We start from the raw sequence: 26,498 nt of genomic DNA, 5'->3' as shown, positions 1-26,498 counted from the left end.
GCCCCCAGAGCCAGAGGCCAGGGAGGCACGGAGGGAAAGAGAGCCCAACCAGGAAATTCCCACCAGGCTGTTAAAGTGGCATTTATATTAATACTTTTGAAACAATCCTGTTTTTTTACTATTTGGCTAATAAATGGAAGATCTGACAGGTTGATCTTTCCACATAACGCCTGTTCCAAGTCTAACCATGAACTGTTGGCTCCAAAAATGTCCACATGCCAACATGTTCACAATACAAATAATGTTCACATACGCATTCTTATGCCTTCAAACCAACTAGTGTGAAATATTTCATTCGGTCACGCAAAATATTAGTGCAAAGGTGAGCTAACACCTGTGCTTAAGTGAGTGTTTATGTTCTTCTATATGGATGGTGGAACGTGACAAGAAGGAGGGAGAGTGTCCAGCCATCCCCACACAAAGACCTCTGCCGCAGCAGCAGCGGCAGCCAGAACCCCCCAACGCCACACAGTAGCAGATAGAGAACAACCGCCCCCTGGGGGACCACATCCGCCACCCAGGCCAGGGCCAGCAGGATCGCCACGGGGCCCCCAGAGCCAAAGAGCGGGGAGGCATGGGAGGACAGAGATTGCAGCTCCGGCTCATCCACAGTTGGAAATTTGGTGAGGCCCAGCGTTCAGGGGCAAGGACCAGAACCCACACCACAGGGATACGGACACCCCCCAGCTCAGGGGTGATGTGATCCCCGGCTCTGGGCCTTGCCAGAGAACTCAGGGATCCCTCTCCCTGCGTGGAGAGAGGCCCGCCAGGCCCAGGAAATCAGAACCCAGGGGACACGGCCGCCGTTGCCAAGGGCCCAGTACCCCCTACCAGGGATGGGGTAGGGGACAGATGGTCCTATGTCCCACCGTCCTTGTGAAATGCGTGTGTATGTGTGTGCATGTGTGTGTGTTTATGTCGGAATGTATATTTGGAGGAGTAAAGGGTGTGTGTACTAAGGGGATGCTCTTAAAATTGGCGGGTAGGGCACTGAGGGGACATCTCCTGATTACTCACAGTGATCAGGAGATAGAGGTAGGGCACTAAAGGACATCTGCTGCTTGCTGGCAGTGATGTCCAAACACCCCCCCTACCAAGGGCTCTACATGTCTAAGGTGCAAATAAAACCGAGAGGGGGGGCCTATTCCATACGGCAACCGTGGGAGGGGGACCACTGCCAAGTAGCTCCTCCCCCAAGGTGCATCACAGGGTGAATCCCCCCCCCCTTTCACCCTAATAAGAGATTATATGAGGAAGGGGGTAAGTAGGGGACAGCTGGTATACTGTCCCCCGGTGGTCAAACAGACCCCCCCCAGCTCCCCCCAGCATAGGACCCAGGTGCCCTCAGCCCAGGGGTCCCATCCCCCGAGGCGCCGACCCCCCAGGCCCCACTCCACCCACCCCACACAGAGAGAGAGGAGCCAGAAAGCCCCCCCGGAGCAAGTCCAGGCCCCCGCCCCCAGGCAACGCCCCTGGGAGAGCTCTGGTCAGGTGTCAGGCCTCTACGGGACAGAGAAAGCCATCCAGCCGGGACGAGCGCCGATTGCCTCAGCGAAGACGCCGACCCGTCAAACCTCCAAGGTCCAGTACTCATGGTGGGCCCTCCCTCTCCCCCAGAAAGCCCCCCACAGGACATGGCCAATAAGCCACCCCCAGACCCCACAGCCCCGGTGGATGTCACCCAGAGCGACCGCGGGCCAGAAGAGGGTTGCCCCGCCCCATCCCAGAGCCAAGGAGGGAGTTATCCCAGCCCCAGGTGCGGACGGGCAGCATCTGTGCTGATGCTTAAATCTGCATCCCATTTTGTTATCGGAAGTGAAATATTATTATCTGGGTTGCATAAGAGTTAGTATATTTTGGAGAGAATTTTATTCATTGAAAAATTAATCAGAGAGGTAACTACTTCTGGTGGCTTCCCTCCGTGTCACTTTTGATGTTTGTGTGTCCCCAACTCGTCGTTTTTGTGCTGCCTGTTCCTATTATAAAATCGGGGGCCCCTACAGCTGCAAATATTTGACAGAATGAAGATTTAATCAAATACAGTTTCAAACCCGTTCAAGATGTTTCTGAACTGAGGGAACTTGTAAAAGGGACATTTAGGAATTGTTCCTACAGAAAGACTGAATTAAACAGGAATTTTCCAGTTTTGAAATGCAACCCTGATAGACTGAAAAACTTCCAACATCTGTTCAAACGTCTATTCTTCTAGGGATGTGCCACCAATTCTTGGCTACTTAAACTGGATCTCTTAACATTTTAGTTGAGGACTCCCGACGTACACATTTCAATTTCAGTACACACGCGCATACAAACACACACATGTAAAGCATTTCACTCAGTCACACATACTATTTGTGCAAAGGGAGCTGACACCTGTTCTCAGATGAGTGTTTATGTTCTGCTGAGGTAGAGGATGGAAAGTAAAAAGAGGGAGGATGTTCGGTCACCCGCACACCAAGACCCACGCCAAAGCAGTGGTGGAGCAGGCCCCCCCCGGCGCCTGCGCGCTATGGCAGATGGACGAAATCCACCTGTCGGGCAATCACATATGTCACCCAGACCATGACCAGCAGGACCACCACAGGGGCCCCAAACGGCAGACAGACACAGGAGCACAAAGAGGGCAGGCCCCAGCCCAGCCAGAAGATTACAGATTGGTTTAGCACCACATAAGTCAGGCTTTATCATGCTTTACACTTTACGCATTGTGTCCCAGGGGACAGAAGAGCCAGTGTAGTGTGTGTGGGCTGTAATGGCTTCATGCTACTGTCCAACAGCATAAAGTCACAAAGGCCCTGGGCTGATCCCCAGCCCGGAATATTTTGCATTAATTATTTATTATATTCCGGAATATTATATATAAAGCATATCAGTCAACATACTGTAGGATATTTCAGTATATATTTCAGTATATATCACAGTATATTGCATAGTACATAACCATGTAGGAAAACAGGAATAATTGCAGTATTTTCATATACTAAAAAATATACTACTTCCGAATATGGAACATATTAACAATATATTTTATCTTTTTTTTTTTTTTTTTTAGCCTTTATTTCCCCAGGAATTGTCCCATTGAAATTAGGGATCTCTTTTTCAATGGAGTCCTGGCTAGGGGGAAACAATAAATTACATTTACAATAAAATGTCAACATTAAAAACAAAAAGTAAAAAAATGAGAGCTTAGGTAAAACAGGTACAGTTTTGGTGACTTTAAAAAAGTCACTTAGTTAAAGTGATTATTCTTTCATGAGGGAGGTCTTAGTTGTGGAGGATGATGGCACAGGGGAAAAACCTTATGTGGGTTCAACAACAAATTTTGTATCATTTATCAAACATTTTAACAGTGCTCTTAAAATTGCACACTATGGGCAAGATTGCTGTTAAAAAAAAGTGTGTGTTTTATTGCACAGCAGTAGACATGTAAAATCTCAGAGTTTTGATTATTTTTGTCACTGATTTATTTCCCCAATAGAACACCAGGTGTCTGAAAGGTTTGCACAGCTGAGGTTAGCACTTTTGCATCACAGCAGGAAGGTCCTGGTTTAAATCCCATCTAGGACCTTTCTGTGTGGAGTTTGCATGTTCTCTTTGTGCATGCGTGGTTTTCTGCAAGTACTCCGGTTTCAAGGTTTGTTGGAGACTCTAAATTGCTCCTAGGTGGGAATGTGTGTGTGATTATGTGGCCCTGTGACACACTGATGATCTGTTCAAGCTGTATCACGTATCCCCCCAACAATAGCTGGGATAGGCTCCGGCAACCTTGTGATGCCAATAGAGATTTAACTGGTTCTGAAGTTGGATGGATGGTTGCAGAGTGCTAGTCGGATGGTGCATGCACAAAACCTGATTGCATGTTTTAAGTGGGTTAACAGTTTGAGCACGAACCCTCTATGAAAACACAATGGCTACGTTCACACTGCAGGCTGAAAGACCCAATTCCGATTTTTTTGCCCCTATGCGACCCAATTCCGATCTTTTCATGATAGTCTGAACGACACAGATCCGATCTTTTCAATTGCGACCCAGGCCACTTGGGTTTGCCGTCCTGATTCCGAAACGTATCCGATCTTTCCAATTGCGACCGCCATCTGACCGGCCAGGCGGCTTGTTTCCGAATCGTACGTCATCGATACGCAACAAACGTCATCATTCTGCGTTGAAGTAGGCGGGAACGAGAACATAAACAACAACCATGGCAGACGATAATGCTGAGACCAGTCAGCATCGTCCGATTGGATTAAAATTTGGGGTGACAGCTCTATTCAGGCCAAACTCCAGGGCTCTTTATCGCAACCGGGCGGTTTTTGAAAAAAATTCCAGCTAAATGGCCGAGCGTGGTGTTGAACATTTCCCGCGATGATTTTTTTTTCTTTCTCCCCTTTCCGACCGTGATCAGAAGCGCGGGGGACCCAAGGCGGATCCTCCTCCTCCTCCCTGTTCTGACCCTTAGATTCTCCAGGATTCTCCAGAGCGGGTTAATAAAGAATCAATAGCATATATTCTGGGGGAAACCTTCTATTACCGTTCTCCTTCCTCCGTAGCACACAACATGAATGCGCGCCCACACTGCCCCCCCCCAATTCTCCACCACTGCACGCGCTCTTTTCCTGTCTACGGCGCGCGCGGCCCAAACACAACATACACATCCTTATTCTACTACAGTGGGTACAGACGATCCCGACTCTTAAAATGAGAAGATTGTTATTGTGCTGCTCCTTCGTGAAAATAAATTTAATATTGCAAAAAGAGCTCCGCTGTTGACAACACTGTTGTTGACATCCATTGTTAACGTTGGCTCCGCAAACAACGAGTGACATCGTTCACCGTTGAGTACTCTTAAGTAAATGCTTGAAACAATGTCCAAACATAAAAGAATTTAAATATAGATACAGGAAGATGATCATGGATAAATATGTGCAAATACAAAAAAATACAGAATGTCAGCATTTATAAATCTGCATACTTTGACAATACGTTTTGTTATTCATTTGTATGTTGTTTGGAAATGAAAATTACATGTATATATGTACATATACACTTGGGTAGGGCACTGGACTCTGATGGTGGGAAAGTAAGGGCTTAGGGTAAAGGGGGGTGAGAGTTTATAAGATTTTTCTTCTTCTCACTCCCTTTTGGACTGGTGTTTATATCATTTTGTTTTGTTTTGTTTTGTATAATTTACTTGTCTTTTTCTTGTTTTTGTAAGTTTTGTCTCGTTCTTGTCTTATTCTGTTATTTTACATTTGTTTCACTAGTCCAAAATAAAAAAAGACTACTACTACTAAGACTACTTCTGCGCATGCGGGTCAGTTTTGGGTCGTCTCACGGTCACACTGGAGACCACAAAAGTTCGGATTTACTTGGAAATGTGAACGGTCTTGCAAAAAATTCGGATTTTTTCAAAAAATCCGAATTATGGATTAATTAAAGATGATATTAATAAAGAATTTCTATTTTAATCTTTTTCTCCAAAGTAATGCTTTTCCTTTATTGTTTCTTTAGTGAAAGCTCCTCTCCTCCATCTCTGCGTAAGCATCTGACATAGTATGGGGGGGGGGGGGTTGCGGCATGAACCATGTCAAATTTCAGTGAAAAAAGGCTCAAAAGTTCAAATGAAGACACATTGAAATCTTTCAGCACAAACATCAACTAAAGTTTATTTAGAAAAGGTACAAAAACAGAAAACGCTTAATTAACAAATGAATAATTAAAGGTCTGTAAACAACATTAACTTCATAAACTAGCATCAGTTATTTGTTTTTTCTTGCACATAATAGATGTAGTTATTCTTGCTTTCAGAAATGTCTGTGGATCTGACGCATCACTGGTCTTCATTATTTTGAAGATTGCTCCCAGATATGAGGAAGTGACATGTCAGCTGCAGATTCAGAAGGAGCCGAGCAGGATCCTGCATGAGCTGCAGCGCAGAAGGCACAATCTGGACCCTTCAACACTTGGATGCTGAGATGTTTGTGAAACACTCTGACCTGTTTAAGGAGCTTTCCTTGCAATTGTGTTCAGCTCACTGGAGATTATTTCTCCACACAGTCAGGTCACTCATTCCAGCTCCAGCTCCACTTGGCCCGGCTAATTGAAGCGTCTGAATCCTCTCTGGAGTCAAACTGTGACACGTCCCCATGGAGACGGTGAGTCTGACTTCAGCCTTCATTTACAGCAGGGTGACATTCTGCAGGAAAACAGCACAAAAATGATGGAAAGACGGAAGGAGAACGAGGATGAAGAGGAAGGAAACATCATCCTGGGAAGTCTTTTAATTTGAAAGCTGGGAGAAGTGTCTGTATGGGACCTCCCTCCTCCTCCTCCTCCTGTGGATGAGCCTCCTCCCACTTCTCCTGACTGCAGAAGCTTCTGCTCTCTGCTGCTCAATCTCAGAAGTTCCGCTGAAGCTTCAGCATCTTCAGCATCCTCATCCATCCTCCAGCAGCCAGCCTGCCCCTCCCCCACCAACACCTCCATCTGAGGATCAGTGGCAGCCGGACAGGTACGTCTGACCCTGAAACTCCTGGGATCTGCTGTCATGGAAAAGTAGTCAGAATACATGTTAAAGAGTAGTTATTTTAAGGGAATTAGGTAGAAGTACGATCACTCCCAGTTCAGAGGAAAGTATTTTTTTCCTGTGTAACTAAAAAAAAACTCTCAGATTACTTTAACTGAGGGCGTTCCTCAGAAATGCTGATCTGGTTCAAAAACAACAAGAATTCAAAGAGAATCACAGTGAGGATGAGAAGATGCTCTTAAAGGAGGAGGGACGGCTGCAGCTCTGCAAATGAAGACGAGGGTGGATTTTGCTCTTCATCTGTGGCTCATGTTTGAGTCCTGACATGTTGATTGTGAGACAAGAAAACAAAACAACCTACTTCCTCATAAGATCAGGAAAAGATCAGGCAGACCTTCACGATTCTGATCCAGACTGAGGTGGAGGTCTGTTCTTCTGCTTTGACTTCAGACAAACTTCTTTACACCTTAAAGAACCTCCAAAGAAAGAACTCAGCAGGGGATGATGACGAGACGATGAAGATCAAACAGTTACAGAACAAAAGCTGCCAGATGGATTGTTTGTTTTGGTTGGTTGGTGGATGGTTTCTGCAGAACCATCTTTGTCTAGGTTTTCCTGTCCTCCATGTTTTGCTTGTTTTCTGCTTAAACACACAAGAAAACCCAAATACGGAATCAATGTGAACGCTCTGGTTCTGAAGAGGTCCAAAAGTGACCAACAGTACTGAATCAACATTGGAGCAGTGAAAAAAGTAAAACGTCCAGATCAGATTGACAGAGTGTGTTCTCCAACCAAACGGAAAAACAGGAACCTTTGGTTAAACACTGTGAGGAAACAGTCCCAGCAGGGAGACACCTTTGGTGTTTTGGTTCCTCCAAACATCATCATCTCCATCGTCACAATGCTGTTCCCCATCAGTTATGGTTTTGTTGTAATTTCTATGTACTTCAGCAGCATCTATCTGGAAGCATCAAAAGGAGGGACTGATATTTGATCGACGAAACAACAACCGTCCATCAGGATGCAGCGCATCAGGGAAGGAATCCACATCCGGGCAATGAAGGCCAAGAGGAAAGTGGAGGAGATCTCCAAAGAAGATGTCCAGGCGTTCTTCAAGAAGAACGCCTTTGTGCTCTTCACAGTGGCAGCAGTTGTTCTTGGTGAGTGAGATGAAGCATTCTAGTCTTCCTCAGGTAAGAGCCTGGTCCATGCAACCCATGAACTCTTCTTTCATCATCAGGGGTCATTCTTGGATTTTCACTGCGCCCCTACAAGATGAGCTACCGGGAGGTCAAGTACTTCTCTTTTCCTGGAGAGGTGCTGATGAGGATGCTGCAGATGCTCGTCCTGCCGTTGCTCGTCTCAAGTCTGATTACAGGTCAGCTCCGCCACCGCACCCTTTTAGCTGTCATAGTAACACCAAAGGTTTAGTTTAAGAGTAGAGAACAGAAACCTGGACCAGACTATTGAGATCTGCAGGGTTAGATTAAGACATAGACAGACCACAATCAAATTTAGAGAAGAGGCAGAGGCTTATGATTGGTTGAAAGATTTTACAGTATGATGTCATCACTCAGGAAGAAGGCCATGTTGGCCAAACTTTCTTCCTGTGCTGTGTTTCATGGACTCATATTTTTTTGTCATACACAGTAACAAAAGAGATTGTTGTAACTTTGTCTGCCCTTAACCTCTTCAGTACTTTGAGCCTTTCGGTGGCTGCAGCTCATTATTTCTCTTTTGCATTATTGTTGTCTTCTTTCTCCAACAGGAATGGCAGCTTTGGACAGTAAAGCATCTGGGAAGATGGGCATGAGAGCTGTGATTTACTATATGACCACAACCATCATTGCAGTCTTCATCGGCATACTAATCGTGCTCATCATCCACCCAGGAAAGGGCTCCAAAGCAGAGTTTGGAAAGCAGCAGACCATTGAACAAATCAGCCCCGCGGATGCTTTCCTGGATCTGATCAGGTATTCTGGAAGACGACAGCATTTGAGGTTGAGATGGTGACAGTAATTCCACCCTCTCTTTTCAGAAACATGTTCCCTCCCAACTTGGTCCAAGCTTGCACCCAGCAGGTAAGCATTACACCACAGAAACACTGAAACCAACTAACAGCGAATGACGTCCAGAAAACTGACCCTAAATTACCATTAAGCCTTAGTCACAGCTGCCCCATGGGTGGGTACGGACTGTCTGCGGGTGAAAAAAAGGGCAAATCTTTGCAGGACACGAAATTTTAAGATCATAGACAATATTATATTATCATAAACATGGATATAGTTTACTCTGAAACGCTTAAGAAAAGCAGGATGGAGGCCCTTTAAATGTACTGAATCTTGTATTCTTAACAGTTTAAAACCAAATATGGGAAGCGAACGGTCCACTTGACGGTGACCATCAATGATACATTCTTCAACTCAACCAACAACACTCAGGAGGTCATGGAGATCACCAGGGAGGAGATGATTCCAATCCCCGGTCAGGTCAATGGACTCAACGCTCTCGGGCTGGTGGTCTTTTCTATGTGCTTTGGTCTAATCATTGGGAACATGAAAGAGCAGGGCCAGCTACTCAGAGAATTCTTCGACGGCCTGAATGAAGCCATCATGCAGCTGGTAGCCATCATCATGTGGTAAAACTGATCTGACCTAAGTTAGAGTTAATCAAGTCAAAATCACTGTCACACCGAGCAGTAAGGCTCCTTTTCTCCTTTCAGGTACGCTCCTATTGGTATCCTGTTCCTGATTGCGGGAAAGATAGTTGAGATGGATGACCTCACCCAAATGGGCGGTCAGCTGGGCATGTACACCATCACGGTCATCATCGGCTTGATGATTCATGCCGTTTTGATTCTGCCCATGCTCTATTTTGTCATCACTCGACAGAACCCCTTTGTGTTTATTGCTGGACTGCTCCAAGCTTTGGTAACCGCCTTGGGAACCTCATCCAGGTAAGTAGCAACAACTATCGTGATTAAAGTTGGTTCACAAGGCTAAGCAGCTTAAGACCCCCAATGCCACAGCATGTCCTCTGAGCAGAATTAGGGAAAAACTGTGGATGGATGGATGGATGGATGGATGGATGCATGGATGGATGGATGGATGGATGGATGGATGGATGGATGGATGGATGGATATTTTCATTAGAGAAAACTTAGTTCTTCATTACTTTAGAATTGTTGTGTTGCTAAATGTTTTCACGTAACTTAAAATGATATTTTTAAAAGAATCTTACTTCCTGCATTGCAACATAATCTCATAATCTTAAACGGTTAGTACTTCAATGTTTTGAAAAGATGTTACCTATACATGACTATCAAATCCAAGTCCCTTATTGGTCAAACCTTACCCGGTTTAACTGTCAGCTCGCGTTCAATAGCCTTGTGTTTTGTGTGTAGAGCCTGAAAAATTACACATGTGTAGCCATGGGCGACTGAAAAGGTTTTAAACTAGGAAGATAAAATCACTTATATTAACGTGTTTAAATAGACTTTTCATTGGAAATGGTTGCTTGAACACTTGTTTCTGAGCACAGTGTAGACATAGTATATCATTAATGGCCCAACAAAGCTCTAATGGCTAACCTGAGACAGTTTTGAGTCTATTATTTTGGGACAGTTTTTTATGTTTTGACGTTCATGTTTTCTATAGTGTACTTGACAGTGAGAAATGATGGGATTTTGCAAACCTGTTCCCCTGTTCCTCAGCTCTGCAACACTCCCGGTCACCTTCAAATGTCTAGAGGAAAACAACAAGATTGACAAAAGAATCACACGTTTCGTGCTTCCTGTTGGGGCCACCATAAACATGGACGGAACTGCTTTATACGAGGCATTGGCAGCTATCTTTATCGCTCAGGTCAACAACATGGAGATGAACTTTGGTCAGATCATCACCATCAGGTGAGAATGAGAGAACTTGTTCTGAAGAAGGCTCACAAGTCAGTGTTTGACATGTCTGTCCTTAACGTAAAGCATTACAGCTACTGCAGCCAGCATTGGGGCTGCTGGCATCCCTCAGGCGGGACTGGTCACCATGGTGATTGTTCTGACCTCTGTTGGACTGCCCACTGATGACATCACTCTCATCATTGCTGTTGACTGGTTCTTGTAAGTGTCCTATTTGATGTTAAAGGTGTTGTGCGACGTGTGTCGTCTCAAAGGTCGGGAACAACTCTGTGTCCTGGTGGCACACTTCCCCAGCCTCCCTGGAGTCCTGCGCTACATCTATCCCTCTATACCCAATGTTTTTACAAAGAGTTTCAACATAGAAACATAATTAGGTTTCCCAAATTAAACATTTCAATTAGAGTACCCTTACCAGAAATTACCCAGCTAACTGGGGTAATAAAGGAAACACTTCTCTTTTAACTAGGATGAGCCAAATATGAATGTCTGTTAGAGATGTGTTTCACTGGGAATTTCCTCATAGGAAGAGAAAAACAGTTTTACTCTCATTTTCTATCACTGTATTCTGGATAGCACAGTCATAACACAGGTTCCACCAGTCAAACCATCTCTGCAAGTCATGTTAAAGGCTCAGACAAGTAGACTGCAGGCATGTGTGTTAATTTATTTTGTGCGTGAGTCTACCATGGTAAAATGATAAATGGTGTACACTTATATAGCCCCCTTCTACCTTCCTGGAAGGCTCAAAGCGCCATACAGTCACATTCACCCATTCATATACAATCATGGCAGCTCTGCAGCCAAACACCAACCTTCCACTAGAGGCAAGCTGGGGTCAGCTGTCTTGCCTAAGGAAACTTCGACACATTGGCGGGCGGGGCGAGAATCGAACCCTGCAGTTTCCAATCAGAGGTTGACTACTCTTCCACTGCACCACAGTCGCCCCCATGTGTGAGTTTACCTTGTGGGAGTTTACCATGTAGGTGAATTTACCATATGTGTGAGTTTACCATGTGTGTGAGTTTACCATGCATGTGAATTTACTGTGTGCGAATTTACCATGTGTGTGAGTTTACCATGCGTGTGAATTTACCATGTGGGTGAATTTGCCACGTGTGTGAGTTCACCATGTGTGAGTTTACCGTGTGTGTGAATTTACCATGTTTGTGAAAAGAAATGTGTGTGAGTTTACCGTATGTGAGTTTACCATGTGTGTAAATTTACCATGTGGGAGTTTATCATGTTTGTGAATTTACCATGTGTTTGAATTAACCATGTTTGCGGGAAAAAAAAGGTGTGTGTGTTTACCATTTTTGTGAGTTTACCATTTGTGAATTTACCATGTGTTAGTTTACCAGGTGTAATAATTTAGCATGTTTGTGAAAAGAAAGGTGAGTGAGTTTACCGTGTGTGAATTAACCATGTGTGTGAGTTTACCATGTGTGTGAGTTTACTACGTGTGAGTTTACCATTTGTGAGTTTACTATGTGTTAGTTTACTGTGTGTGTGTGTTTACCATGTGTTTGAGTTTACCATGTGGGTGAGTTTACCATTTGTGGGAGTTTTCCATGTTTGTGTTTACCATGTTTGTGTAAGTCTACAATGTATGTGTGTATGTGTTTTTACCATGGGTGTGTGTTTATCATGCCATGCTTTGCATTTCTTGTGGAAATATTAGAATTACTCCTCAACACACTGGAAAAACAAAACTGGTTTCAAATTTGCAAGTCATCCAGTCGGCTGTAGCTGAAAATTCTAACATATCACAACTTTTACTGCAACTTTGTAGTCAAACTCTTGAACCTCTTGCCATTTTTGCTGCATCAATCCTAAGATAGGTTTAAAAGATCCTGGAGAACGGTTGTATGGCTTGGTCAGGTGATTGTTGAGTCTGTCTGTAGTTTTGCTTGTTGACTTACTCTTGGATTAATTGGTAGTTGGTTGATCGGTCATTTGATTTTTCGTGTCGGTGGCTTATTTTCTGGTTTTGTAGTTCTGTGGGTTGTTATTTTAGTTTTTTATATCACTACTTTTTTTTTGTTTGCTTGGTTGATACATTGGCCAGTCATCTGGGTTTTAGTTTTGATTTTAATGGGTCAGGTTAATCTTTGTTCTCGGCTACAGGGACCGCCTCCGTACCACCACCAATGTTTTGGGAGACTCGATTGGAGCCGGCATCATTGAGTTCCTGTCCCGACATGAACTTCGCAGCAAAGATGTGGAGATGGGAAACGCTGTATTGGAGGAGAAGGAGAGGAAGAAACCTTACAAGCTCATCTCACAGGACAGTGATTTTGAGAATGACAAGCGCACTCACTGTGAGTCCAACATGTAGATCAATCACGACTTGCTTGAGCAGAAAAGTGTTTGCAGGCTTTTCTGTTGACAGGAGCAGGGACCGAACTGTCAATCACGTTTCAGTGTACTTACAGCTCACCTGGTCTTCTTAACATTCCGATTCTGTCATGTCACAGAGCTGGTGAGTCGCCATAATCCTCTTCTTGCATGTGAAACGACAGAAGTCATTTTTAAAAACCTTGTTGTATTTTAAGTATTGCTGCGGATTTCAGTCTTTGTGTTTGCTTTAATTTGCTTTGTCAAGCTCCAGTAAAGTGTAAAAAGTCATTTTTTATTTTTTTCCCAGACTGAAGGGAGAGAAAGATTTTAATAGAAACAACACTATAATGTACTAACAGACATTTGTCTTTTGACTACATGAAGAGAAAACAAGTTATCTTTCAAAACACAGAATCTGAGTGTTGAGTTTTACATGAATCTGTCATTTCACTGTCCTCATGATATTGTCTAATCTTTCTAACTGAATGAGTAACTGTTTCACCTCATAAATTGTGTGAAATGTAATATTGTGTACACAAATGCAGCTTCATAAGCTTTATGTAACTTGCTTGGATTTTTTCATGTGTGCTGATAAAAGTAAAAGCGTAAAATTGTTTGCGTTCCTCTTTCGTTTGTGAATCTGCTGTGAAATAAACAATGTGAACCCTGAATATAGTTTGTTTTTTGCCTGAAACATCACAGCTGGGTTTTCTTTACCACAGCATTTCAGCTGAGAGGCTGTGCTGCACGACAACCAGACCTCAAAGCTCAGAGCTGACCATGAGACAAACCACACAGTTTTTGTGAGTCATGAATTAAAATTAAGAAGCATGGATGTTACATTAAGTATAGATGTTTTGTTTTGTGCAGAGCTGTGTGGGAATTTTGATGCTTAATCCATTACATCACATTAGATCCTTTCTTAGATAAAAATTCAAACTGAAGGAACCTACAGTGAGGAAAGGTTTAAACAGGCATAACAGTGTAAATGACTGCTATAGTCTGTTGTTCCAATACTGTCCTTCTTGGTTAAAAATGTTGAGCGCAATTCAATAAAGAGAATATAAAGAGGCGATAAAGCATTGGTTCTCTTGTATGATAAGGGGAAACAGATGCTGACTGAAAACAGTGTTGTTTCATATGAAAACAGCTCTAGTGAGTGACAATGGACCCTCTGGACAGAATACGTGTCAGACAAGCATTATTGAAGATCTGCTTTAAAGTTGCTGAGTCATTTCCTTTTTGCACAGGATCAAATGTGAAGTTCAAAGACTAAAAAGTTCAAAGACATATTACTGTTTTTAAGTAATATACATTCTGTAAATGAAACGGCAACAATCATTAATGAATTCTCTTCTATATCAGACTATTCCATTAATTGGAATAAATCTGTTTTATTACCACTGAACAGTAATGCGGAGCAAGGACTCACAATACCAGTTAAATCAGGCAATATAAAATATCTAGGTATTTATTTTTCCCCCAAAATATCAGAACTGGTGCAGCTAAACTACACCCCATTACTGAAAAACATACAGGACGATCTAACACGCTGGACCAACCTGCCTTTGTCCCTTATGGGCAAGGTAGCCACGGTTAAAATGAAAATCTTACCCAAAGTTAATTATCTCTTCTCAATGATTCCCACACAACCGCCATTAAAATGGTTCAAAACATTAGACTCATCCATATCAAGCTTTCTATGGAACAATAAACCTGCAAGAATTAGTCTAAAAACTTTAAAATCTGCAAAAAGCTGTGGAGGATTAGAATTACCTAACTTCCACAATTACTTTCTTGCAAATAGATTACAATACATCTTAAAATGGTTAAAAAATAATCCAGAAACCAACTCATGGTTAGACTTGGAACAGGCGTTATGTGGAAAGATCAACCTGTCAGATCTTCCATTTATTAGTCAAATAGTTAAAAAACAGGATTGTTTCAAAAGTATTAATATAAATGCCACTTTAACAGCCTGGTGGGAATTTCTCAAAATATCAAAATCATCAATTCAACCGTGCAAAATGACACCCATCTGGAACAACCCAGACATCCTCATAAACAAAAAAATTATCCACTTCCCAGCTTGGCAAGCAGGGGGCATAAAACAACTAGAGCACATAATTATTGATAGAAGATTCATAACTCCCCAGGAACTTCAAGACAAACATGGAATATATAACTTCTTGGAATATCAGCAACTTAAATCAATTATTACTAAAAAGTTTAAATACAGAGACAACGATTTAAAGCTACCAGATGTAGTTACCACTCTGATCAATTTCTCAATGAATAAAACTCTCTCCAAAATATACAAACTTTTATGTAATTTAGATAACAATATTTCACTTCCGACAACAAAATGGGATGCGGATTTGAGCATCAGCACAGATGAAAGTTTTTGGTCAGAACTTTGTCTAAACACCTTTAAAATGACAAAAAGTCCAAATCTGCAGCTAATCCATTTCAAAACTCTTCACAGAATTTACTACACTGGACAGAGGATGTTCAAGATGGGTCTCAGTAACTCAGACATTTGTCAGCACTGTGACAGTAATCTGCCCGACAATTACATGCATGCACTATGGTTCTGCACGCCTGTCCAGGCTCTCTGGCAGCAGGTATGTGCCGATCTATCAGTCTGGCTTAAGGTTTCAATCACAGCTTCACCGTCACTTTGTGTGCTTGGTGACATGAGTGCCATCGATGTAGAAGGAGGATTAGGCTCTATCATTTTCATAACTCTTTGCATTGCTAAAAAAACTATTTTAATAAATTGGAAAAGCAAAAAAAATATAAATATAAGTCAACACAGAAATCTGCTGCTTGATCATATCAGCTTGGAAAAAATGTAAGCCCAAAGTTCAAGTAACTTTGAAAGAATTCGGTCTCTCTGGTCTCCCATAGCTAACTCCGTGACTTAGGGGGTGGGGGGGGCATGGTCGTCGCTGCTCCTTGCCCTTCTGCCGTGGGCCGGGGTGGGGGTCGGGGCCTGGGTGGGGCGGCCTGGGGCGCTGCGTGGTCCTCTGGGCTTGGGTGTGGGGGTGCGTGGTGGGGGGGTGGGGTGGTGGTCTGGCTTGGCTTGGCTTGGGGGGGGTGGTCCCTTTGCCTGTGCTGGGGGGGGTTGGCGGGGGGCGCTGCTCGGGGGGGGGGGGGGGGCCAGCGGCGCTGGATGGGCTTCCCGTCTACACCTGGGGCTGGGATCGGCCCTTCCCTGGCTCTGGGGCGGGACGGGACAACCCTCTTGGGGCCCCCGGTCGCTCTGGGTGTCATCCGCTTCGGCTGCGGGGTCTGGGGGTGGGGTGGGGTGGGGGTCTTGTCGGCCCTGTCCTGTGGGGGGGCATTCTGGGGGAGGGGGGGGGGGCACTATTGGTACGGGGCAGGGGGGGTTGACGGGTCGGGGTCTCCGCTGAGGCCATCGGCGGTTTCCCCGGCCGGTTGGCTGCCTCGGTCCCGTCGAGGCCTGACCAGAGCTCTTCTAGGGCCAGCGTTTGGGGGTGGGGGCCTGGGCTTGCTCCGGGGGGGGGGGGGCGGCGCTTTCTGGCTCCCCTCTCTCTGTGTGGGGGTGGTGGTGCTGGGGTGTCTGCGCCTCCGGGGGTGGGGCCCCGGGGCTGGGTGGGCCTGGCCCCCTTGCTGGGGGGGGGGGGCGGGGGACGGCTGTTTGACCACCGGGGGACAGTCTATCATCTGTCCCCAACTTACCCCCTTCCTCATATAACCTCATAATAGGGTGAGGGGGTGGGGGGCTTAGCCTGCGATGAGCCTTGGGGGGGGGGTTTACTAGGCAGTGGCCCCCCTCCTGTGGTTGCCGTATGGAGTGGGCCCCCCCTCTTTCGGTTTTATTTGCACCTTAGACATGTAGGGCCCCTGGTAGGGGGGGTGCTTGGACATCACTGCCAGCAAGCAGCGGATGTCCTCCTAGCACCCTACCCGCCAATTTTAACCGCACCTTAGACATTTAGGGCCCCTTGGTGGGGAGGGTGAGGGGACGTCACTGTGAGTAATCAGGAGATGTCCCCTTAGTGCCCTACCCGCCAATTTTAACCGCACCCCCCTTAGTACACACACCCCTCCCCCCTCAATATATACATCCCAACATAAACACACACACATGCACACACACACTCTCTCAAACACACATACACGCACACACATTTTGCAAGGAAAGTGGGACCTAGGACCATCTGTCCCCTGCCTCTTCCCTGGTGGGGGGTACGGGCCCCTTTACAACGGCGGCTGTGTCCCCGGGGTGCCGGCTTCCTGGGCCCGGCGGTGCTCTCTCCGCGCGGTGGGGGGGTTCACATTACATCTGAGCCGGGGGTGTTCGTGTCCCTGGGGGGTGGGTTCTGGTCCTTGCTCCTGAGTGCTGGGCCCCGCCAAATTTCCAACTGTGGCCGAGCCTGGTCGGGCCATATTTACAACACCCCTTGTGGGCCCTCTTTTTTCCCCGGGGTTCCCCCCTCCTGGGCGGGGGCGGCGGGCCCCTGCCTCGCTCCTCCCTGGACCAACCGTGGGCCGGGCGGATGGCTGCCTGGAGTGCGGAGTGGGTCTCCCTTGGGGGGTCCTGGCTCGTACCTGGGGTTGGGGTGGGGGGATGCCCGGAACTCCTGGGTGGTGGTGGGGTGCTCGTCTGGGGCTGTGGGCGTCCTTCTCCGGTGGGGCCCTGCGTTGGGTTCTCCCGGCGCGGCGGGGGGGCTGCTCTCCTGGTTGGGCTGGGGCGGCGCCCTCTTTCCCTCCGTGCCTCCCTGCTCTCTGGCTCTGGGGGCCTTGCGGCGGCCCTGCTGGCCCTGGCCTGGGTGGCGGGCTTGGTCGCCCGGGTGGCGGTTGTTCCCTGCCGGTTCCCGTGTGGCGTTGGGGGGATTCCGGCTGCCGCTGCTGGTGCGGTGGGGGTCTTGGGGTGGGGATGAATTTAATTTTTTAGCTGAGTCTGCAGATATTATGACCGCTGCGGACCAAAATCACAATTGAAAATAAAAAGATCATCTTACTTTTTCCATTCGAGTTTTTCTTTTCCTTTTTTCATTTCTTTTTACATTTACATTGTCTCTTATTCAGCAGCTGTTGGATTTCTCAAAAGTACGCCCAGCTGTGCTGTTCAGAGGAGAAACAGTGGTGATGTTGGGTAAAGGATGCTGAGGTTGGAGCTACCAGGAAAGAGAGCTAGAAGAAGACCAAAGAGGAGGTTCATAGAGAAGGAGAACATAAGGATGTGGTGGAGAGGGTTATATAGAGGCGGATGATTCACTGTGGTGCCCCCTAGAAAAGGAGCAGCCCAAAGGCAAAGAAGAAGGTCAAGCTAATCAAGCAGAAAAAAAAAATGGGACCGGACCAGACGTGATTGATCTACGTCATGCACGTGCAGCATGTTATCCAATCTGCTTCCATGTCTTTGCTTATAGAAAAGCAGAAATTCAGTATCAACTGAGAGAAAATATTCATGACACAGGAAGGTCGGCGTCTGTCCGGTGGAAGTCATTCACTGTCATCGCAGCTCTTGTTTTTTGCTGTAATTAAAAACAATGGGGCGGCCTGCTGAAGGAATCATCTTAGAGGAGAGGAAACGGTGGTTTGCAGATCTGGCGCCACCATGACCTCTGATGAGGGCAGGATAGTCTTTAAATAACATTGAAATGTAAAAGATGGAAAAATCCCTTCATCCGGAATGATGCTCATGAGCTTCCAGCTGACTGTGCCACTGAAATCAGTTTCCAAAATTAGACTCCTTCAATTCTACTTTTAGAGTAATTTTGAGATGGTTGTGTGATGAATTAATTGATTTTCCGGTGTAAAGGATCAAGCAAGCCACACACGAACTTGAAAAACTCCTTCAAAAGCCTCAAGGAAAGATTTTTTAAAGATTATGGAAGAGCGCTGACCTTCTGAGGATGTCTTCATCAATGGGTTCTTAATGGAGCTGAGACAGACTTTCACGGTCAAAGTCATATGACAGCTCTGTGGAAATGATCAGACCACCCTTCTGTATCATGGGCTTTGAAACATGGCCCCTCCGCGGGTGGGGCCTTGTGCTGGGCCCCCCGGATGGAGGGCTGTTCTGTTGCCCCCTGCTCTCTGGCGCTGCGGGCCCCTATGGCAGTTCTGCCGGCCCTGTTCTGGGTGGCTGAAGTTGGGTCGCCCGGTGGGCAGATTCCCTTGATCTACTGTCCCATGTGTAGATCAAGGGAATCATCAGAGGAATTGTTTGTATGCATAGGTACAGTATGTGCGTGTGTAGTTGTATTGTTTACATGTTGGCACGTTTTTGTGTGAAGGTTTTGGGAGACAACCGGTATATTTGTAACACTTGACTGTGTGGACAGGCCCCGCCCCTTTTGACTAACATCTACACCTGACAGTAATGATGATAAACCTCCAGCAACTCTTTGCTTTGTGATCCTACCCCTCCTACTTCTATTCATCCTTCAACTCATTTAACCCCCTTTCTCTCTCCCCTTTCATTTGTACCCTTACCCTTTCATCTCTAGCATCCCACTCTCCTTTTCTATTCTTTTTTCCGTCTGGTCCAACAAAAAATGTATACAAGCATAGTTAATGTAAATACATTTTAGCCTCAAATACAAAAGGGGTTTATTCAAATATACACCTCGTGCGTCAGAAGAGTTATAACCCCATGTTGTATAAGTAAAATCTGTACACATAACAGGCCTTCAGCGCTCATCTGTTGCACAGCTGTCGAACAGGACAAAAAAAAAAGACCAGACCACCTTCAAAATCATAATTATTTTCCAAGTTTTATTAAAAAACAGAAAACAGTTGCATTAAAAACTAAAAGTTTGTCATGTTTTCTGTGAAAGCAGAGGAGGGAAGTCAGAAGGGTCCTTCACCTGAACCCACAAGTCTTTTTTTATTAGATTGACACATTCTAACAATTACTGACAGACCCATCAGCTTTGTGTCTGAGCGAAACAGGATATTAAAAAAAAAAAATCTTCCAAAAACAGTCAAATCTGACTTTTCTGCAGTAAAGAAGCCGCTTGGACGTCTGAAGCTGCAGTCGTCCAACACAAATCCTGAAAAACGCTTCTTTCATGCAGATGAAGGACAGTCTGCTCTGCAGCAGAGAGCGTATATGTGTTCATCGTGGGAAAGTGACCTCCAAATCAAGATACTTTTAAAATACAAGCAGGGCTGTCTCAACTCCTAACTCAGCCAGTGTGAATGTGGGTCCAGAATCTTTTGTCAAGCAGTTTTTTTGAACCACTCACTCTTGTTTAATGTTTGCTGCATTGGTTGATTGAAGTGAGCGCACTGTCTGACAGTGAAAGATGTATTTCTGGGACATCAAGAAATTTCTGACATTACTGATCAGTAATCTGCACACTTGAGATAGTTTGTTTGTTCATTATTTAATGCAAAAACGCTCGTGTCATAGTCAGCTACTGCTAACTATGTCTAAAGAACTCATCACTTTCTGCTGTAATAAACACTCAGTTAAAGTGATAACAGTAAAGAATTGTGGGATTGGATCATATTTTCTCCATTCACAGAGGATCTATTCCAAAGAGAAATAAGACAGAAAGTAGCAGACCTCCTTTATTTTTGTGCTGTATTTCAGTACTGTAACCACCTTATCAAAGGACAGCATGTCCAGGTCATCTTATCTTTTCTGCTCTAAAAGCAGATCACAGCTCAAAGAAAAAAGAAAGTGATCAATCATGCACTGTTTACAAATATTTGGATGGGATATTTTATTTTATTGGTCATATGCACAGGTCTCCACAGCACATGAAATAGCATTTCATAGTAGCAGTAGAACCTCTTCCAGAAACACATTGAGATGACTAGTGTTGTAATATTAGGCTATAAAAATAAAATTGAATTGAACCTGAACAAGACCAGACGGACAGCAGACTTAAGCACACAAGGTTCAAGGTTGACTGCAGAGCAGCCAATAAAAAGTGCTTCTTGCTTATTGTGGGTGGAAATGGGGTACAAGAGGAATTTTAGAGATATTGACATTATAGTCTAATTCAGCCTCCCTCATACATAAAGTGTAATATGTGAACCATCCAAAATGGCACTTTATCATAAGGTGATGCTAAACTTTCATTGGAATATTGTTGGTATTGTTGTACATGATCATCACAGCAAGTTTGAAGAAATTTGACTGAAGAAAATTACAGATATATGTGGGAAGCATAAATTAGTCTGTAATGTCAATATCTTTACTTTTCTCCAGTCAATTTTCTTCAAACCTGCTGAGATGATCATAAACATTATTACCAACAATAATCCAGTGTAATTTTTGCGTCACCTTATATGAAGCAACTTTAGAAAGAGTTGACACGACCAGGTGGGATTTTAAGTGGAGTTTCTTCATTTCTGTTTGATTCCATTCCATGTCATGCTCAGCAACCCACAAAACACTCTTGTCTATGTTAAATCTCACTTTTAGAATCTGTCTGATTATATTTCAGACAAAACACGTAATTTCTGGTAGTTTATTATGGAATGAACAGACATGCAATCTAAATGAATACATTTGTACATCAAATAACAATATAGGGCTTGCAATAACTCATTTATTTCAGAGTACAGTACATGTTATTTGATAATAGGTAACAGTGACATGGGCGATATTAGCGCTTTATACTGTCTTTCCAGCTCGCTGGGCGTGTGTACCGTAAACTATGATGTAAACGCGCATGCAAAAAGTCAGTGACGGCAAGCGAGACCACACTTCCACAGATGTCGGCTCACTTGACCGCGGTAGAGGAGGGTAGGGTTATTGGTGGCAAAAAAAAAAGTGCATCTTCACACTGAATACAATGTCTAGACAAGAAAATACACAATTTTAACCCAGATGCACATAAAAAAAACATCTCCCATTAGCCAGCCGGGGCAGGCAGTGATGGAGGAACACCAAGACAAGGTGAGAAGGGGTTCTTTTTGGCAACCAGTCTCTTTGTCAGGGACTGGTGGTGTAGAGCCCAAAAATGCAGGAGACCAGGCTTGGTGATGGAAACTTAGACATTTAATAAATAAACTTGAAACCGCCAAAACCCACGGAGCAACAAAAAACCGAACAGAACAGATGAGCTGGCAAGGATGACCTAAAACCAGACACTTAAATAGACTGAGGGTAATTAACTGAAATGAAGAGAGCTGTGAATCTTGACAAACCTGAAAATAGTGTGACCGAAGGACAATTCAAAACAGAAAATAGCCAAAAACAAAAACTTAACTGACAAAAACCAAACCAAAGTTCAAAATCCTCACTTTCTCCTTCTTGCTCTGCAACAGAAAGGTTTCTCACCAGTGTCAGTGTGCATAGAAATGAATGTCAGGACAAAGAAAGCATTGGGTTTAGATATGTGCCTCATTGAAAAGCCTGCAGACATCTATAAAAAGAATCAAATTAAAAATTTCGAAGCATGGGTTTTAGCTGAGGGATTCAGCACAGTCATTGAAATGAGGTCCTTTCTTGTGTTTCATTGAAACAGAATTCTGCAGATTCATCCAGCCGTATGCAGATGATATAGTTATGTATTTAACAAGATAATGATCGGCGAGGCTGCAGATCTTGAAGACTGTTCAGTGTTCCTCAACATTTTATTTGTCAAAAAAAAGGCTTAATGAAATCAATATATTTCATATGACATTTGGGCAATAGGATATTTTGAATCAGATCAGATGAGTGTGTAAAGAGCAAGTCACGCAACAACTGAGTCAAGTATTTTACCAAAGCATGAAAAAGTACGGGATAGCTCAGCACTGGAGCTAAAATCTGTGAGGATCAGAGCCTTTTTGGTTCTGTTGTCTTGATTTCTGTTCTCCCTCAGTCACAGACACAACTGGTTTAACCCTTGTGCTATCTTAGATGACCCCCCCCCCCCCCCCCCCCTTACAATGACGTGTTCTCCCTACCATGACAAAGGTGGAAAGATTTCATGTAATCCATGGACACCAGTGAAGACCACAAATCATTGAAGAAAAAATGGTTCAGAGCACTGTCTAGTGGGTCTAGATGACCCAACTCCCAACGTTACAGTGCCTAGGATAGCACAGGGGTTAATGGGACAAACATCTGCAGCTGTTGCGGTTCGTCAGGAAACACTCAGATTATTTTTGAAATCAACATTTCAGGTTTTGTCAGATTCTGTTTTTTTACCACTAAAATGAAAAGATTTTTTAGATCTTTTAGAAAAAGTTCAAAATCAGAGACCACAGAATTGTATTTAAGAGAAACCAGTCATTGTATGAGAGTACTATTTAAATAAAGTTGATCTGACCCCTTTGTCTTTGAAATGTTCAATGACAGATTTTTCACTCACCACCACCTGTCAGGTTGGGGGGAAAGGTGAGCAGGAAGGACCCAGAATGCAGAGACGGGAGGCACACGGTTCCAGGGCAAGGGGTTTAATCACAAACAAAAAGCGCTGCAGAGCAGGAAAACAAAACAAAACTCACTGTGGGCAAACCATGAAGAAGGCAGAAGGGAGTCAGGAACGAAGAGACATTAAGGACGTTAATGGACCAGCACAAGAGGATGGCAGAGACGAGACTTAAATACAGACAGGGCAGACAAGACACAGGTGAACATGATCAGGACAGATTGGGACAAAGGAAGTAAAACTCAAAAACATGACAAAACAGGAAACCTTTCAAAATAAAACCGGAAACAGAACTCAACCATGACAGAACAAGATAGAACGCAAAAACCAATACGAAGAAACCCAAACCATGACACCACCACCACCCCAAAGATCGCTGTACCTCTTCCCAATATGCTGACTTATCTTCCCCTGATATTAGAACAACAGAAAAATGGCCTAATTTCCTCCTGGCAATTAATAAAATGTTAGATTGGGATTAAAATAAATCACTTCCCAAGATCACAAATAAAGGGGGTGGTTTGCTGCGTTTTTTGCAACTTTCATTCATGGTTTGAACACATTCAACGGGATGGTTGTAAATTCCTTATGGCTCCTCAGACTGTGTGGCCCTGTGATGGACTGCTGACCTGTCCAGGCAGACGCTTCCAGCGCCTGAGGCGTGTTGGAGAAGTTCCAGCAACCGCGTGACCCTAATGAGGACAAAATGGTTTTATATGTTAGATGGTTGAATGGTGTTTTTAACAGATGGGCCTACTGTAGTCCACAAACATTGACACCCCTCCAGGGCAGAGCAGTTAGGAGAGCAGAAGTCAGGAGGCTGGAATAGATTTATTTTAGAAACAAACATCATCATTGTTTGTAAATTCATATTTTCCCAAAAACTTTATCATAGGAAAATATTTCAGTCAGAGATGCCCTAGAATTTGAAGGATGCTGACCTTTTTGGGTGGTCTTTTTGAAAATTAGCCTAAATTGTTAAAAATCATCTGCAGGTGTTATTCTGGATGTTTAGACCTTGCAGAGTCCAACTGTCAGTAATTGTATGAGGTGACAGTGGGAACACCAAATGTTGTTCTAATACTACTAATATGGATGGATGGATGGAGTTTTAAACTTATAGCTTTGAGAAAACAAAGGATGTTTGAAAGTTAATGGAATTAACAAACAAAAAAACTGACTTCAAACAAAGATGTCCTGTCTGAATGCGTTTGTGTGTATGAGTTCACAAATGAGAATGTATTTAAATACTTGTAACCCTAAGCTTAGCATCATGGGGACATTGGAACTCTGAAGACTTTTTTGTCTGGGCGATAATGTGAAGGTCTGTTGATGAGGATTGAAATCAAAGGGGCGAAACATAAATGTCCTTCTTCCATGAAACTGGTTTAAAAAAACCAAACCCTTTTGAGTCATGCATTAAAGTAGTTGACAAAAAAATCAGCTGATTTAACTTAGTTTGATTTTGGGATGCGTTTCCCTTCTTTTCCTTTTCAAATCTGAAATACAGTTGTATTGCAGAGCAGGTTTCAGAGCTGGTTTAAAAACTCATAAGAGGGCGTTGAAGACATTACCTCTCATTCCACAGGTGAGGAGAATAATAGACTAACAAAAAGTCAAAGTTGTTTCAAGTCTGTTTATGTGTTTTTGTTCTTAGCTAGGTTGCCAGCAGGCATTTATTAGCAATCAACAGCTTTGTCTGCCCCTCCATGAAACTAGTTAATGGGTTTCAAGAGATGGTTATGGACGGATGTACCATTGTACCTGAGTCCATCATTTCTACTGAAAGAAGGTTTGTCTTTTCTAATAACAATTTCTTCTGTTCCACCTCACTCAAACCATTTTTTCTCTCTAATACAAACTTCACTGTCCTCAAACAAGTGGTTTGTTTCCTTCAGAATCCAGTCCACTAAAGTTGGCCTTTGCAATGTTGGAAAAGTCTCTTAAGTAGTTTAGTTTTCTCAGCATACTGTTGGTTGGAGTCTTCACTGAATGGATGAAATACACCACATTACTCTGTTGCTCAGAATTTTGTCCTTGGGAGGAAGTAGTTTGATTCTAAGTATTGTTGTTCACCTTTTGGCAAATATTTGGCAGGGTTTTACACCGGATGCCCTTCCTGACACTACCCTGTATTATGTCTGAGCTGGGGACCTGCACAGGGGGTCTTGCCCAGGACCCACACTGGATGAAGCTCATTGCACCCCCTGGGAAACAAACCCTTGTTTCCCATGTGCCAGTCCTACACACAGCCAACTGAGCCATCCAGCCTCTAGTTTGTCAATAAGTATTAAAAGGTTTGAAACTAGACGGGATCAGGTGCTGGTCAAAAATCCTTTTTGAGTTTTTCCAGAAATGCATTACATTTTGTTCTTCTTTGCTCTTCATGATTCTTGCTGTGTTTACTTGTTTTCTGGGATCTGGAGAAAGCTGAGTTACAATGTCTGCAAGTTCTGAGAGCTTGACAGATATGCTCCTCTTTCCTCCTACCTTCAGGGCTTGTGGGTACTTCTTAGGCTCTTTGAAGGATCTGATCACACAGAGTTTGTGCCATAGTGGCGGATTGGACCATGTTTCTCCCTGAAAGCACAGAGCTATTATTTATTTCTTTGGAACCTCATTAGCTTCCACAGAGTAGTCCCTAGACCTCCTGGAGTCCATAAGCATAAGTTAAAAACAAATTCATTTTTGTACCATCATATCAAAAACACATACCAGGATATCAACAACATATACATTTCATAACAGCAAATCATACAAATCATTAGTTATTGTAAGTAGTCCATGTATCTTAGTTTTAAAATCTTTTCGAAATGATGTCAGTTTACACTTACAGACACTATGAACTTCATTGAATTATTTTTGAAATGTCGTTTGTTCCTAATAAGCCTTGTCCTCTCAGAAAGCTGATTCCATGCAACAGAACATCTAAATAGCACTGTTCTTCTCATACAATTGGATCTTGAAAAAGGAACAATCAAATCACCAGAGCTTACCTAACAAGTTTGATATTGATGACAATACCCACTGTTTAGTAATTCATTTACCAAAAATTGTGGACATTCGTAGAAAATGACATTATGCATTAAGCATAAAAGACTGAGTTGCAACCTAAAGTGATGTGCATCTCATTCACATTGGTTGTTCTTCCATTAAGATAATGTCTCATCAGTGAAAGAGACAGCTGTGATAATCCATAACATTTGAGCTTTGCCAACAGAATTTAATGGTCGATTACATCAAAAGCAGCTGTGAAATCTAAAAGTAGCACCCACATGTTTTTATCATCCATATGTGTGTTAACCACTGGTCTACCGAATGTACTAATGCCGTTTTGGTTAAATGGCCTGCTTTGTAGGCATGCTGTACA

At 43.8% G+C, this 26,498-nt stretch overlaps 1 protein-coding gene and 1 long non-coding RNA gene across 3 annotated transcripts; one reads left to right on the top strand and one right to left on the bottom strand.

The window, feature by feature from the left end:
- The first annotated feature begins 6,380 nt into the window (after positions 1-6,380).
- LOC101170607 (excitatory amino acid transporter 1) lies at positions 6,381-13,444 on the top strand. Of its 2 annotated transcripts, none has more exons than XM_011482079.3 (10): positions 6,381-6,508; positions 7,478-7,683; positions 7,764-7,901; positions 8,292-8,496; positions 8,562-8,604; positions 8,881-9,161; positions 9,246-9,479; positions 10,236-10,430; positions 10,503-10,637; positions 12,561-13,444. In XM_011482079.3, exons 2-10 carry the CDS (start codon positions 7,545-7,547, stop codon positions 12,769-12,771), a joined length of 1,581 nt encoding a protein of 526 aa, XP_011480381.1. In that variant the 5' UTR covers positions 6,381-6,508; positions 7,478-7,544; the 3' UTR covers positions 12,772-13,444. The 2 variants fall into 2 exon arrangements, with proteins under 2 accessions (XP_011480381.1, XP_020563541.1); XM_020707882.3 differs by having other exon boundaries at positions 6,382-6,508; positions 7,475-7,683.
- Positions 13,445-22,932: 9,488 nt separating this feature from the next.
- Positions 22,933-25,710, bottom strand: LOC144996266 (uncharacterized). Its single transcript, XR_013659266.1, has 2 exons — positions 25,619-25,710; positions 22,933-23,820 (listed from the first exon to the last, which is right to left on the bottom strand). It is a non-coding gene; the product is annotated as an uncharacterized LOC144996266 (long non-coding RNA).
- Between the last annotated feature and the right edge of the window lie 788 nt (positions 25,711-26,498).

Source organism: Oryzias latipes, chromosome 12 (assembly GCF_053564925.1).
Source record: "Oryzias latipes strain Hd-rR chromosome 12, Olatipes_Hd-rR_3.1".
Lineage (NCBI taxonomy): Eukaryota > Metazoa > Chordata > Actinopteri > Beloniformes > Adrianichthyidae > Oryzias > Oryzias latipes.
Note: the sequence above shows the minus strand (reverse complement) of the source record. Positions and strands in the feature narration are given on the sequence as shown.